General features: G+C 47.1%; 1 protein-coding gene across 1 annotated transcript in view; it reads left to right on the forward strand.

Moving 5' to 3' along the window:
• Osbpl2 (oxysterol binding protein like 2) overlaps positions 1 to 6092 on the forward strand; it is a 44968-nt gene extending 38876 nt beyond the window's left edge. The window contains exons 12-14 of the mRNA XM_034494951.2: positions 844 to 967; positions 2138 to 2228; positions 4888 to 6092. Coding sequence (XP_034350842.1) covers positions 844 to 967; positions 2138 to 2228; positions 4888 to 4990 — 318 coding nt within the window. The 3' untranslated portion in view covers positions 4991 to 6092. The remainder of the gene's footprint in view (positions 1 to 843; positions 968 to 2137; positions 2229 to 4887) is intronic.
• The last annotated feature ends 8889 nt before the right edge of the window (positions 6093 to 14981 follow it).

Raw genomic sequence — 14981 nt, forward strand, 5'->3', positions numbered from 1 at the left:
AACTGAAGCATAGACAGTGGAAGAACACTGCTTACCGGGTCATTCCCACAGACTTTCTAAGGCCACCGAAGGAGGCATTTTCTCAACTGAGGTTCCCCTTCCCAGATGACTCTAGTTTGTGTAGAAGTCGCCAAAACAAAGCAAAACCAATAAAAACCCTATCCAGCATTCTCACTGTGCCACGGTTACTGTTCACAATAGCATGAACTAATGGAACAGGATTCGTCTAGATCATTTTTAGAAGAATAAAGCCTATGTGGTGTTCTGGGAAATTTCTTTTAAGTTGAATTCTCGTTCCTTTCTGGTTCAGCAAGCATAAAAACCTCATGCTTCTTTGAGGCTTGGTAGATCTGGGGTGTTGGAAATGGCCTGGGAAGGTAGAGTGCACACTCATGAGCACCACCATCTCTGAGGGTCCTGGTCCAGGGCAGGGAAGCTGTGGTGATGAAGCAGGGTTCTAAAGAGTCGGGCGTGAGCTGCGGCCACCTGAGGACCATGTTGGGACGCTAGACACGTTCTCTAGCACTTCCCTTTGTGGACGTCAGGCCGGGCACTGTGGTAATGTCTACTGTTCTTTTTGGTGATGTAAGTATCCTGGGAGTCATTTAAATAAGGATGACTGGAGAGCGTTTATATTTCCTGTGGCCCTTGAGCCACATGCTCATAGATGACGTCAAGAAAGAAGAGCAGGCCACCTTGGGAGTCAGGGCAAAGGTCTTCACTGAGTAGGATGCAATCGCTCTCCTGTTGAGCAAGTGACACATGACTGTCTGTCATGGGTTTATGGCACCGATGGGTCATTTTCCTGCAGCCATGTACAGTAGTGCTTCTGTGCTTCTGCAGATGTACAACTTCACCAGCTTCACTGTGAGTCTCAATGAGCTGGAGTCAGGCATGGAGAAGACCCTGCCACCCACAGACTGCCGCCTCCGTCCTGACATCCGTGGCATGGAGAACGGTAACATGGGTGAGTGCTGGGCCCTCAGAGGGCTCCTGTGGGTAAGCTTAGGCCTGCTCTGTGAGAAGGATGCTCATCTTTCCTCAAGACTGATAGTGTGCTGCCTTCCAAGGACAGCGCCGTATAGAGCAGCAAAAGGTGGTAAACAACTTACCACATATGTCAGGTAGCCACAGACCAGTCCTTTGTTCAAATGTTAAAATTAAATTAAAACGAGTGAGTCAGGTATGGTGACACATATCTGTTATATCCCAGTACCTGGGAGACCGAGGCATAAGGATTGATACCAGCGCCAGGCCAGTCTGAGCTGTATATGAGTTCCAGGCCAGAGTGTGCTACCTAGTAAAACGTTATTTCAGAACAGCTCAACAAAAAAGTAAATGAGTGGAAAACAAAAAACAAAATATAAATCCCAAAACGTTATTATTTAATTCAGTGAGTATTAAAATTGTATTTCAAAAGCTGGGGGTGTAGCTCAGAGGTAGAGAGCTTGCATTTCGGGACTGACTTCCAGCAAAGTTCATATGAGCAGAGTCACTGCCAGGATCCATCTCATTGTGACGCAGGACTAGGAAGTTGCACTCCAGATGAGCACCGTGCTCAGGTTTTCAGTGTGCTCACTTGCTCCTGGCTTACCAAGCCAGATTGAATACCAGCAAAGCTCCCCGTTACGTTAGTTAGGGAGGCCTGTGAACAGAAAGGCATGCCTGGGGATGGGGACAAAGACCTGCTGTCTGTAGGTGCGCTCTCACCTGATATGCTGGGCATGTGGTGCTCCTCCCTTCAGATTCACACTCTCTCCCTCATCAGAAGCTACAGTTCATCCCGCAAGGGTCAGTAGATTTGCAATTCTTCTACCTTAGGGTTCTGTGAGCTCACTGTTCCAGATACTTGCTTTCCTACTTGGGCTTCAGTGCCATTAAACTGCCCAGCACATCACAGAACACACTTGGAGGAAGACTGTGGTCTACTGGGATACCTCCCACCTGCTTGTTCTGGAGAAGTGCCCCTCACACATCTGGCAGAAACAAGTCACCCTTAACAGGTGGCCAACTGGAGCCAGAGTACACTCCCCACACTTTCTCATCAAAGTGAGACAAGTTCTCTAGGGGTGAGTGTAGGTCTGGCATCTCTGACAAGCGGGAAGTTTCAAGTGCATGCTTCCTTGCTTGGACCTAGATCTGGCCAGCCAGGAGAAGGAGCGGCTGGAGGAGAAGCAGAGAGAGGCCAGAAAAGAACGCGCCAAAGAGGATGCAGAGTGGCGGACCAGGTGAGTGGGAACAGGGAGGTCTTACCACGTCCTAGGCAAGTACCATCTAACCCCCTCCTCCCTGCACGGCCCTGTGGGCTCCATGAAGGTCCCTACCCCACTACTGCTACCTAGTGTTGTGACTCAGCCATGTACTGAAGGCTGGAGTGTCTGGTTAGCACATGTGTTGCTTAAAACCATTTACAGGGAGTTGGCTGTCACAGAAGACATATCACCTCAACCCCAGGCCTTGCCATCCTATTTCACAGCATTTTTGACCCAAAATGGTTTTTCAAATATGGCCAGTGTAAAGACAAAATATAACCTGAGTCTAGCTGTTCATTTAAACAATTGGTGAGAGTTTTAATGTTGTTCCCACATTTATACGTTGTGGTGAGGTGATGCATACACACAGATCAGCTACCCCGTTCAGTGTGGTGCCAGGCTGAAGCCCATGTCCCGCTGCCAGCCCACCATGGCATCAGAAAGACCTCTATTGTGGGTGTGAAGACATAGTCCTAAAGTGGGCCCTCTGCTGATACGGGAGCATGCAGAGACTCAAGGGCCTGCACCAGCTGCCAGGAGCTAGTGCCTTACGTCTGACTCAGATTTCTTACATTGGTTGTCGTTTTCTTCAGTAGTCAAAATACTATAATAATTAAGCATAAGCAAGATCTGTACCTGTATGGTGCACGTAAAGTTTTTAGTCTTTTGTAAAAATCTTTGGATGTTTGAAACAGTTCAATTATCCGGTTGGTTATTAAATGTTGTGTGTGTTGGGGGTTGTTTTTTTAAGACAGGGTCTCTCTGTGTCACTCTGGCTGTCTGGTATTCAGTCTGTAGATTGAGTGCTGGGATTAAATACATGTGCCACCACCACCCAGCATGGATTATCTATTTTTAATTACTTATTTCTTGAGACAGTGGCTCATTTTATGGTTCAGGCTTGCCTAAAACCCTTTCTGGCCTCAGATTCAGATTCTCTTGTCTCGGCTTTTAGAATACTAGAAATAGAGGCGCAAGCCACTACATCCGGCTTGTGTTTTTTAATACTTTAAAAGACCAATGAGAGAAAATTATTTTCAGGTTTTTCTCTATAGCAAAGACATGCACAGTAAAGGCACAGTATTAAATCAGAAGCCCACGCATCAATAATTGTCTTAGGGGCTGGCACAGTGTGTGTGGTAAAGTGTCTGCCACACACAAGGCTCTGGGTTCCATCTTTATCACAGCACAAAAGGGAAGGCACAGAGAGAGTGGTGGAGAAAAACTTGTTTCAAAACCCCAAACCTGCTGGACAGTAGTGACAAACAGGCCTTCAGTCCCTGCAGGGTATGTTGTGTGTGCAAGGGCAGGCAGATCTCTGAGTTTGTGGCCAGCCTGGTCTACAGAGTTGCCTGTCACCGCTACACAGAGAAACCCTGACTCCAAAGGCAAAAATATAAAACAACCAACAAACCCAAACAAAAACCTTCCCAGTGTCATTAGGCTGATTGTTAATGTGACCTAGAAATAAGTAGCACAAGGAACGGGGCCTAGCAGGCTCGGTGACACACACATCTGCTCTCTCAGCTACGCTGGAGCCCAAGACTAGACTACAGTGTAACCCATCTTAAAAACAAAAACCAAACCAACCAGCCTGAGCCAGCTGGTGGTGGCCCAAATGCCTTTCAACCTGGCACTTGAGAGGCAGAGGCAGGTGGATCTCTGAGTTTGAAGTCAGCCTGGTCTACAGAGCTAGATCTAGGACAACCAAGGCTACACAGAAAAACCATATCTCAGAAAAACAAACAACAAAGAAGCAGATGATCCATTGGGAAAATGACTTTTTTTCATGAGATAATTACTGCTACTTTTTTTCTTTGTGGTGCTAGTGATGAAACTCAGGGCTTTGTACCTGCCAGGCTGTTGAGGCCCACACTCTGCCTCAACACTTTTCCTCAACACTTTTGGGGCTAAGTGCTCTGGTCAAGAGAGAGTGTGGCTCTTGGGGCAAGAGACTCGAAGAATGGAGACAAGACAGGGTGTGATTCAGTCTCTTCTATTTTCTCAAGTCTCCCTTATTGAAGGGAATTCTGAGGTATTTATATACACAAGCAGGAGAACACAGGTGAAAACATTTTACCACGTGCACCATACAGCTGAGGTCACTAAACAGCAAAACAAGCTATGTGGGATAAACAATATATTTATCAGAGTGTGCTTCAGCTGTTATAGGCTTTTGAAAACCAAGTCTTTCGTCAGGGTATATGGTTCCAGATGGCTGCAAAGTTGATCTAGCCGCTTTCTACTAAAGTCGGCTCCCAACACCAGGCAAACTGCTTGACCACTGAGCTATAAAGCCAGCCTGTCACTTTTTGGGAGTACCCACAGAATGTGCTTCCTGGTGTACCCCTGATGATCTTAGTTTCTTCTGTTTGGTGGAGTGCAGCTGCAGGGCACTGCATGGGCACCCTCTCCTCTATTGTAGTCCGTCCTGTGGAGGATCGGGTGTTAGACTTGAGGTTTGTTGGGAAATAGTGATGTTAGGTGTGTGGGTGAGCACAGGCACAGAGAAGTTGGTCAGTTACTGTCAGTGATGGTGTTCCTCAGGCTGCATTTCTCCAGTGACACACACTACTGTGGGAAGGCTGACTGGATGGATCCTGCTGTCTGCTGACCACCTTCCTTGCATTCACAGGTGGTTCTCTCCAGGAAATAACCCCTACACAGGAGCTCCTGACTGGTTGTATGCCGGCCATTACTTTGAGCGTAACTTCTCAGACTGCCCAGACATCTACTAAGTATGGCCTGTGAGCCCAAGAGGCAGCCTTGAATCCTCAAATAGCATCTGAGCTTTATGGTGGCAGACACCAGCTTCTCCAGCCACAGTCATGGAGATGGCCTCAGATGTGATGGAGGACCTCAGTGAGCCTCTGCCCAGCGCTTCACTATCTTGTAGCCCCTTCATGAAGCTCCAGTTGGGTCTTCATATTCACTGTGGCCTCATAACTCCACAATCCTCTCACAGGTGACAGAGTGCACAAGGCCAGCTGAGCTGGCAGCACACTCTGTTATAAAATGTGTAATGAAGGAAGAACCAACATGGCCTGTGTGCTCCACTCAAGGCTTCAAACCCAGACCCAAGAAGGAGGGGAACATGGATCTTGCAAGTATCCTGTGGCCAGGGTCCCATTCACTGTGGAAAGCACCGTGAATGAAGTGACAAGCCGTCAGATTCTGTATTTTCTACCAATCTTGAATAAGGTAAAGATTACTTTAGAAAATATTTAAATTGAAACTACTTGAATGATCTGCTAAAGTGCAGCAAACACATAATCACCACTGTGTACTGTCCAAACAAAGTGTCCTGTGCCAAGCCAGAGTGCAGGAACACTGTGACTTAGATGAGGACTCCTCAGGGCTGCTGCAGCCGCGAAGACCCTGCCTCTAACCACAGCACTCCCAAGCTTCACTGTTACTGTGGACCACACCTGTTTCTAAGGTCATTTCTTCACTCACCTCGCCTGTGTGCCCTCCCCGCTCCCCCAAAGTCTTGTGTTTGGTTCCCCAGTGTGCATGTTTCAGTCCAGGCAGTTTATACTCGGTTGTGTGCAATGGGAGGTCAGAAGCAGCATCTGCTTACCTGCTGTCATTAAAATTGTTTTCACACAAGTATGTGTGTCCACCTCTGCATCCCTGTCACATGATGGACTGTATGTAAAAAAAAAAAAAAAATGACATGCAGGCTCACAGTGGAGCTCTTTGCATCAAAGATAATCTACTGTGTACACAGCTGTGCACTTACACGGTGTGAGTCGCTTCAGGCACTTGTAAATGAGAAGGTATGATCACTATGTCCAGGCTTCCAAACTGCCTCTGTCATTAAAACAGTTTGAAAATCCACCATGGGTTGAAGGCTTGATTTTATAGCTGTGGAAACTGAAAACGGATGTTTCTGTGGCAGTCAGGGGACCTCCTAGGACTAGCATCTCTGCTCTGTCTACTTAGACCTCTTAACAAACTTTCTGATGGCTCTGAGAATCTGAAGGTTTATGGCTTTGTCATCTTTCCAAGAGGAGATTGTGAAGTGTCAGAGACAACAGGGTAACCTGTGTGCATCTGAGGGGAACATTTGCCTTTCCAGACTATGGCAATGTTCACATAGCTCACTGCCCCAAATTGAAGACTGCAAGTCTAAGGCACACTTAAATGACTGTTTCAGAAAGACTTCAGTCCTCTCACCAGTGAGTCTGACTGCCTGAAATAGCAAGCCAGTGGGTTTGTATCTCCATGTCATCTCCTAAGGCAAGACTCTGGGTGTTTTAGGGTTCATCACCGTGTATACAGCCCCCACACCCAGTTTCTGTGTGCATTTGCCTAAACCTGAAATATAAGGCAAAGGGCAAAGGGCAGCCGTGCACAGTGACTGAACAGTGTGAGGAGTCTCACCACAGTCTCCACCGCACCACACATGAAGAAGCTGCTACTCTGACTCCTCACACTGGACTGTTCTAGAAAGCTTCCAAATGAGCTTTCCTGTGGAAGATACACACTGCGAGACATCCCCCTATGTACACTTGCATGTGAGCACAGCCTTGCATGGTGCTTACAGAGTGGTCCTCATGGGAGAAAAAGAGCAGCTGGCCTTTCAAATGTAATATTCTGGAGCCAGGTACAGTGATGCATGCCTCTAACCCAGCATTTGAGTTGTAGAGGCAGGACAACCTTGGCTACAGAACGAGCTGGCTAGCCTAGAGTGTATGAGACCAAGTCTCAAAAAACAAAAAAGAACTTAGAGTCATCAGGATTGAGACCTCATCTCAAGCTCCCCTTGGTTTTGTTTTTATTCTAATTGAAGTTACAATTGAGTCATGTATCTAAGTCCAAGGAGCTATGATCTATTAGAGACTTGGAGGTGAGTATAAGATCTGTACTGTTTTATGTAAAATCTATCTTTTTAAATGATTTAAGTTACCGGTTGTATCTCATTACTCTGGTGCTTTGCTGATGCCTGGTCACCAGCATCCACATCCTTCTGACAGGGCTTGCCTAGAGGTGCGCCTGGCCCTGATGTACATCATGAACCTGCCTCTCCAAAATCCAGTTCTTCAACCCTGCAGAATAAACACGGGAAATCCTTTGGTGAGAACTTGTAATGCTCTGGGAGCATAGTGCTCTAAGGAGGAACGATGACACCCACATCCGCGTACGATGACACCCACATACGTGTATGATGACACTCATATCCATATACAACACCCACATCTGTGTACGACACCCACATCCGCGTACGATGACACCCACATCTGTGTACGACACCCACATACGTGTATGTCGGTGCCTTCAGTTTGAGTTCCAGCAGAACGGCTCCCACTGGTACTCACAGCTTTCAGGCTGCCCAGAACTTACAGTGATTATTATGTCTGTCAAAGGGTCAGTGTCACGCTTCAAAGTCTGGTACAGGCCTAGCTCCTTGGAGGATGTCACACAGTACCAGTGGCCCTGGGAACTAGGTGGAACTAGCCATCTACAGAGTCATACTTATGCATAGAAGAATATGTCCTGGATTTCCTATGTCCTCATAGTTGAAGCCTAGAAAACCAGAAGAACTTGGGAACCTCCTCTGTCCCTGTTAGTGAACCAGCCCTGCAGGCAGCCCCTTGAAGGAAGGTTCCTGCCAGACTCTGCTTCTACAGAAAGTTCTCCCTCTAAAAGGGATTTACAAGTTTTATACCTTTTTACCATCTCAATGGACTAAATGTGGAGATACCTCTCAAAGTAGTGGGCACCTGGCATCCCAGGTCCTTGGAATGTGAGGCAGGGTTTGTAAATGCAAGGCCTTCCTGAGCTGGCCAACTAGTTAGATTCTAGGCCCACAGCAGGGGGATTGTCCTGCCTCAAGTGCTTGGACCTCGGGGAACTGCATAGAGAGTCTTCAGAGCCATGGCTGCCTCCTGTCCCAGCCTGTAGACTTCCCTGTGTCTAATAGAAGTACCAAACATGGGGACCTGCGCCTGTTAAAACAGCTGACCTTGCCAGGCAGCAGTGGCACACACATTTAATCCCAGCACTTGGGAGGCAGAGGCAGGCGGATCTCTGCCTGGTCTACAGTGTGAGTTCCAGCCAAGGCTTCAGAGAACCTCTTCCTCAAAACAAACAAAACCCCCAACCCCACAACAACAAAGCCAGCTAACCTCAGAAGAACTGGTATCTCTGGCTCCTCACTAGCTTCCATGTGCTCTGTGGAGGTCATCCTTTTCTAGGCTGCTCTCAGATCCAGCTACTCTCACCAGATGTTGAGGAAAGCACATCTACAGAGGACAGTGACATTTCCATCCATCTGGCCTGTTCCCTGACCTCAAGTTGTCTTACGACTGCATTTCTCCCCATGCCTCAGAATGGCTGGCCCTTTAACAACACCTACCCACCCACACATGGAAATGTCAGGCAAGAAAATGCACAAGGGACGTGTTTATTTTTGTGACTGTCAATACCATTTATCTAGCATAATCAATCACTTCTGGGCTTTGGTTTTTGAGGATTGTGCACAGACCTATGAGTATATAAATATTAACTTTCAGGCCTGAGTAGAGATTCTTTGGAAATGGCTTGTGGTTGACATTTATTTTACATTGGATAATTCTTCACCATCTCAGAGCTCTGACTTTTCTGGAAAGAGCTACAGGCAAGTTCTCGTACCCTACTGGAGTAGATGTTCGGACTGGGTGTTCTATAGAGCTGGCCTAGCAAATGGGTTATCTCTTAAAATAGCTTGGCCTAGTAAGGAGGGGACTTGGGTGGCGTGTCAGGATGGATGGTTCAGACCTTTTGAGTTGTGGCTTTACTTCTCCTCTCTCCTGCGGACTAGAGGTTGCTGTCAGAAGCCATAAAACAGCTGGGCTAGGGGCAGCTTGACTGCTTGGGAGGGAACCCACATGTCTATACAGTGTCATGGCTCTGTGGATAGAGGGACAGATGGTCTTCTAGAATTCATGTGCTTGTGATGCTCCAGCTGTGCAGAGCAGGTGGCATTGTTGGCACAGGTGCTCAGCCACAGCACTGACTGTTAGGACACATCCTGCCTCTTCTCTCCAGTCTGATCCCAAGGAGCAAGCACCAGAAGGTGGAGCTGCCCAGGGCTCACACCTGCTGGGGCCTCTTGTTGAAAGGTGTAACCTATGCGTTCCAACACGTCCATACTGTCCCACGGCCACTTGCTGCCAAAGCCCACTGGAGAAGCCATATAGGTGTCTTATAGACAGGCTTCCCAGCCCTGACCACCCCTACCTGGCTCTGTCCCCAAGATTCTGCCCTCCATTTCGGTCTGGCTGTTTTCGTTTTTAATAGTTTATTTGAAAGTCACTATGGGCATGTGTGAGCCTGAGTTTGTTTGTTTGTTTTGTTTGTTTTTCTGTTAGTAAGCACTGAGGTGTTACCTCTTGTCCATTTACCAAGCTGCTTCAAATTTGGGGCAACTGTGAAGAAAATCCCTAGATATTTGTACACAGGTTTTTCTGTGGACATCTCTTTCTCTCTACTTTACTTTGTGTACAGAGAGCAGAGTTCAGCCTTGTGTGTCATTCTCATGAGCCATCCTTGTTTTCTGAGATAGTCTCTCTCTGGGACTGGAGTACATGAGTAGGCTGGACTGGCTGATGATCAGTGAGCTACAGAATTCCCTTCCCAGCACTAGGTCTGTAAGCACATGCTCTTTTGTGTCCTTTTTATGTGGGTGTTGGAGCGCAAACCCAGCTCCTTGTGGCAAGCACTTTAACAATTAAGCTATCTCCCCAGAGCCTCTTGGTTTTTTTTTGTTTTTGTTTTTGTTTTTTTTTTGAGGTCCCATCTCATGTAGCTTGAAACAGTTGCCCTCTGCGTCCTCAGTGCTAGGACTACACATGTGAGTCGCTACACCTTGCCTGTATGTCAGCTTGCATCTCTCTTAGATAAATGCCTAAGAAATACTAGCTGAGCTACATGGTGGTAGTATGCTTACCTTCATTAAAAACAAACAAAAGCATTGCCACCTCATCAGAGAGGAACCATAGCTGACAAGAGACGCTAGGGAGTGCTCAGGTTCCCATAGAACATGAAGAGACCGCAGCCTGGAACATGGATGTACCACAGACCCTGTCAACACATGAAGGTTGACACAGAGCAGCGGGACAGTCAGCTCTTCTGGGGCACGTGGAGGCAGGTGACAGGGACTTAGAAAACTAAAGGCACCTCTTTCTTGTCTCTGAGTTCAAGGCCAGCCTGGTGAGTTCCAGGACAGCCAGGGCTTCATGGGCCCAGTCTACTAAAAAAAGGAAAACTATCCATGCCATGCCCATGGTGGTGCATACCTGTCACCCCAGCTTAGAGGGGAAGGCAGGAAGGTCTTGGGTTCAAGGCCAGCTTTAATTATACAGTGAGACCTTGTCTCCAAAAACAAAACCCAACCAAATGCAGTCCTGCCACAAAGCTGACAACTAGGCTTTCATATTTACCTACACAGACCTGCACACAGGTTTATAGTAGCTGTAGCCATACAAACCTGAACACAGAGGTTTATAGTAGCTGGTTTATAGTTGTAATAACAGGTACTTGTAAGAAACCAAGAACAACTTCAGCAGGTGAGTGAACAGAGGTGTATCTAGACTGTGGAATATCAGTGTTAGAAAGGAGATTTCAAGCCATCAAAGGACCTGGAAGAACCAGAGACAGCTCAGCGGGGAAAAGCCCCTCGTGCCCAGGATTCCCATGGCAGAGGAAGAGACTCTGACTTCCACACATAGGCCTGGGCACAATCCCACCATTAAAGGGTGGGAAGCTGGAGAGATGGCTCAGTAGACAATGATTTGGTTCCTAGCACCTCACAAGAACCAATAACTCTTAATTCCAGTGGATTTGGCACCCTCTTCTGTTTGCTGCAGGGACCAGACTCACACATGGCACGCCTACACACTAAAAATATATTTTTTTAAAGTCAGAAAAAAAAAAAAAAGGCATGGGGAAACTTAATTGTCATTATTGAGAGAAGTTCCTTTGCATAGGCCACGGTGCACTACTTTTGGGGATGTTTTGGGAAAAAAATGTACAAGAAGGGCCTGGGGTACAGGTGACTGTGGTCTGTGGCACTGTTCCAGGGGGTATTTGTCAGTATGAGGGAACATGCCAGGCACAGTAGTCTAAGTGTGGTATACTTACTACCCAGAGGCTTTCAGAGGCTCATGCAAGAAGATGAAGATTCGGAGGCCATTCTGGGATATGTAGTGAGACTGCCTCAAACAATATATGTGAACTGTACAGTGCTGGTATGGTTTAACTGTACCCACATACAACTCAGAACTTTGTGATGACGTTGTGAGGCAGGACCTGTTAGAGGCGAGGAGGCCTCGAGGATGCCTCCCTCATTCACAGGACTAAGCCCTTATGAAAGGAGGCGTCCTGCCGCCTTCCCCTGCTTCCCTGGGATCTTTGACTGTGTAAAAACGTTTGTCTCCACTGAGACACAGCCCTGCTAGACACTGAAACTGTTCTGCTTTGACCTTGGTTTTCTGCTGGAAACTGCTAAGTGTTCATTTAGAGGTACAGAGTAACACCTGCTGAGTGAGCCCCATGTACACCATGGACTTCTAAGATCATGAACTTTGGGAGAAACTTTACTGGTTCTAATAGACCCACTGGAAGGTGCAGCCTGGGAGGCGGGGGTTAAGGAGGGGCAGGAGAGTGTGAACTGTCTGTACTTTCTGCTCAGTTCTCTTGTGAACCTAAAATTATTCTGAAGAATTAAGTCTATTAATAAGACAAATGGAGGAAAAGCCATACTTGCTGAAGTCAGCTCCCCAGTGGCTAAGCCAGTCTGCATTTCTAGTCTAGAAGACCCCCAGCCCTTGGTGCTGTCTCTGATTTTTCTATGGACCTGTTCTCAAAGGTGAATTGCCATCTGTGTTCCTTGTAAATAAATGAGCGTCTTTTCAGATGCCTTTGCCCTCTGGAAAAACTTGCTCTTCCTCCCCAGGTAAAAGTGCATAGCCATACCTGTGCGCTGAGCCGCAGTGCTCAGGGCTGAGCCAGCATCCTCTTCCACCATTAAAGGCTCATGGGTTTCAGGGTTTGTTGTATGCAGTGGGGCTTTTGTTGTTTTTCTTTAGAAGTGCTGGGTCACTCAGCCACTGGGTCACATCTCCAGCCCAGGGCTTGCTCTTTTCCACATGACTGCTAGAATTGACTTCCCTTGTGGAAAATAAAGACTACACAGAAACCATCACAGTGTAGTCCACACAGGTCAGGGACCAAGGTAACCACTGCAGCCTACCCAGTGTTTCCCTCCATCTCCTTTGGGACCTTCACATGGGTTCTACTATAGACTTGCACATTCCAAGGATCGTATTCGTGAACTGCAGTAACTGTGGGGACCAGCATCTTTGCCCTCTCAGTGCCTCAGATGGAGTGGCCACGAACACAGCCTCCCCAGCACTCAGCCAGGATAGATGGAAGGGATGGAAGGTACCATTCCAATTGGGTCTGCATGCAGAACTGCATGCTTTCCTGCCTCAAGAGAAAATACTGGATCCAAGGCCCTCAACATCCATGACCCAAAAGAAGCCCAAATCTGGTTTTGAAATGTGGGTTCCTTGTGACTTCCAGTGGCAGCTTTGACATGACTTTGAACAAGTGACATTTGCTTGGGGCCACTTGCCTGGAAACCAGGTTAGATTTTCTTCTATTTCCCTTTAGCTGTTTCATGGCCCACTGGGCTATAGTGTCAGCTCTTGATACTAGGCTCGCCAAGCCAGTGTTGACCAAACTCCACCGTTGCCCTCTGGAATCTAAGATTCTTAGAAATGATAAGGGCTGCCTTACGGTGGATGGTGGTATGGTATAGCACCATACAGAAAAAAAGGATTGTTGGCTCCAAAGAAGTTTAGTTTATGTGGGCTTTAAACAGCCTGAGCTGCTCTTCCAGAGGATCCAGGAAGGTTCCCAGCACCCACATGGTGGCTTACAACTGTCTGTAACTCCATTTCTTTTTTTTTCTTTTTTTTTTTTTTTCATTTTTAAATGCAGATTTAATGATGCAAAAACATTTTCTTTTTTTTTTTTTTTTTAATTTTTAGTTTTTGGTTTTTCGAGACAGGGTTTCTCTGTGTAGTCCTGGCTGTCCTGGAACTCACTCTGTAGACCAGGCTGGCCTCGAGCTCAGAAATCCGCCTGCCTCTGCCTCCCAAGTGCTGGGATTAAAGGCATGTGCCACCACTGCCCGGCACAAAAACATTTTCAATGTATCTCATTTCTTATTTATTATTACAGATTTGGAAGACTTTAGATTAAGCCCCCCCCCCCCCGCCCCCTGTAAGGGTCCCAGATAACCCGCTTCTGGGCTTTGCAGGCACCCAGTACATGAGTTGTTTGCACATACACTCGGGTAAAACACCCAGACACGTAAGATGAGAGTCAATTACAAAATCCAGCTAGAAATGGGACCCTGTGGTGAAGCACTTAACCAAGAATGCATAGGCCCTGGGTTGGGTACCTAGCATGGCAACAAGCATTTATGAACATAACATTTTAGTGAAATGACAGCTCTATTTTGCAAGCTGCCGCCCCCAAGTCAAAATGATGTAAAACATTTTATGTGTGTTTTGCCTGCATGCATGTCTATATAATGTGTGTGTGCCTGGTGTCCACAGGCCAGAAGAGAGCATCCAACCCCATGGAACTGGATTTACAGACAGTTGTGAGCTGCCATGTGGGTGCTGGAAGGCAGACCTGGGGGCCTCTGGAAGAGCTGCCAGTGCTTTTAACCACGGAAGCATTTCCCCAGCCCCAATTAAATCCTTTTTACATTGGTTTTGAACACTTGGCAGTTCTCCTGCCTCAGCCTTTTGAGGGCTGGGATTACCACACCTAACTAAATTCAAAGGTTTTTGTAGTAAAGCTGGAAACTGGGCCAGTGAGATGAGTCAACAGGTAAAACTGCTTGCCAGGCAAGTCTGGCAACCTAAGCTTATCACAGGAACCCATAGTGGAAAGAACCAAGTTACTAAATGTTATGCTTAGACCACCACATGGGACACACACACACACACTTTAAAAAAAGGAAACTACATAAGACAGAGTTCAACAAAAAGATGACAGATGCAAGATGCATCTTAGAGGCGGGTCTCCCTCCACCTCACGCTACCCTGGAACAGCCTGGGTCAGCGTCAAACAGTAGTAAGTGAAAAAAACTACTTTTCACCTTTGTTTCACACATACACAGATGGTAAATTGTGGCGCATGCCAGGGGAAGTTAGAGATTTCAGTACTGCTTAGCCCAGGAGGGGGGTGGAGGATGGGCCTAGGGCCTAAAGCTGTCATAGAGGAAGCAAAAAAAAAAAAAAAAAAAAAAAAAAAAAAAAAAAAAAATGGAAGTGGTGTGTAAAAGAAACTGTGAGGACTCTCGGGCTTTACATTCTGCAAGCAGCTCTGCCCTAAAAGATGATGGCTGCACTCCACCTGGCTAGCTACAAGTAGCCCACAGACCCTATCCGTGGTGCTTTGTGAACTCGCTCTTAAAGCATTGAGCAACCCCATGCTACTTTCTCCACCTCCCCATCCCCCAGCCCCCGTCCCCTCTTGTACTTTGCTATAATGTGTGTCAAATTAGCACAAAGTGACATGAAGCTGACACTTTCCTCGTGTCAAGAGACTACCTCCTACCTTTTAAACCATGTGACTCTGTCTTTAGGCCCTGACATCTCGCTCACCTAATAATGCAAATCAGACAGGCTGTCTCCCTGCGCTGTGGAGAGATGGGTCCATTCA

This window comes from Arvicanthis niloticus, chromosome 2 (assembly GCF_011762505.2).
Source record: "Arvicanthis niloticus isolate mArvNil1 chromosome 2, mArvNil1.pat.X, whole genome shotgun sequence".
NCBI classification, from domain to species: domain Eukaryota; kingdom Metazoa; phylum Chordata; class Mammalia; order Rodentia; family Muridae; genus Arvicanthis; species Arvicanthis niloticus.